Source organism: Fukomys damarensis, unplaced genomic scaffold (genome assembly GCF_012274545.1).
Source record: "Fukomys damarensis isolate Sample0158 unplaced genomic scaffold, DMR_v1.0_HiC HiC_scaffold_17, whole genome shotgun sequence".
Lineage (NCBI taxonomy): Eukaryota > Metazoa > Chordata > Mammalia > Rodentia > Bathyergidae > Fukomys > Fukomys damarensis.
The window spans coordinates 18,507,177-18,507,602 of record NW_022900929.1 but is presented as its reverse complement, the minus strand read 5'-3'; the positions used below and the strand labels follow the sequence as shown (position 1 = coordinate 18,507,602).

Genomic DNA, 426 nt, shown 5'->3' with positions numbered 1-426 from the left:
GGGGGGGGGGGGGTTGAGGGGGGGGCTGGCTGGGTAGTAGGTAAGGGGGGGATGTCCCGCTGGATGCACGAAGGCGCTTTTAGGACCAGGAGATGACAGATGACCCTCCTGGGGGTGGCTGCATTGGTACCCCAACGCAGTAGTCACAGCAGAGCGCGGGGAGATGGGCGCAGCAAGCCAGAACTGCAAGGCTTGCACTTGGGGTACTGATTATGCTACCAGCCCCGCCCCGCCCGCTCCCCGCCCCGGGGCGTCTGGGCCATGCCCACTCGACTGGCCTATCGCAGTGAAGGGGCGGGCCTATGCTAATAAGGCCGAGCCTGCCACCTGGATCTAGCAAGTAACTGCGGAGCGCAGGCGAGGCGGTCGCAGTGACCATGGCCCGGGCGCTGGCCGGTCTGGCCTCGAGCTTGCAGGTCCCGCGGG

At 67.1% G+C, this 426-nt stretch overlaps 1 protein-coding gene across 1 annotated transcript in view; it reads left to right on the top strand.

The window, feature by feature from the left end:
* The first annotated feature begins 377 nt into the window (after nucleotides 1–377).
* Nucleotides 378–426, top strand: part of LOC117286558 — a 4,409-nt gene continuing 4,360 nt past the window's right edge. Inside the window, exon 1 of the mRNA XM_033765273.1 lies at nucleotides 378–416. Coding sequence (XP_033621164.1) covers nucleotides 378–416 — 39 coding nt within the window. The remainder of the gene's footprint in view (nucleotides 417–426) is intronic.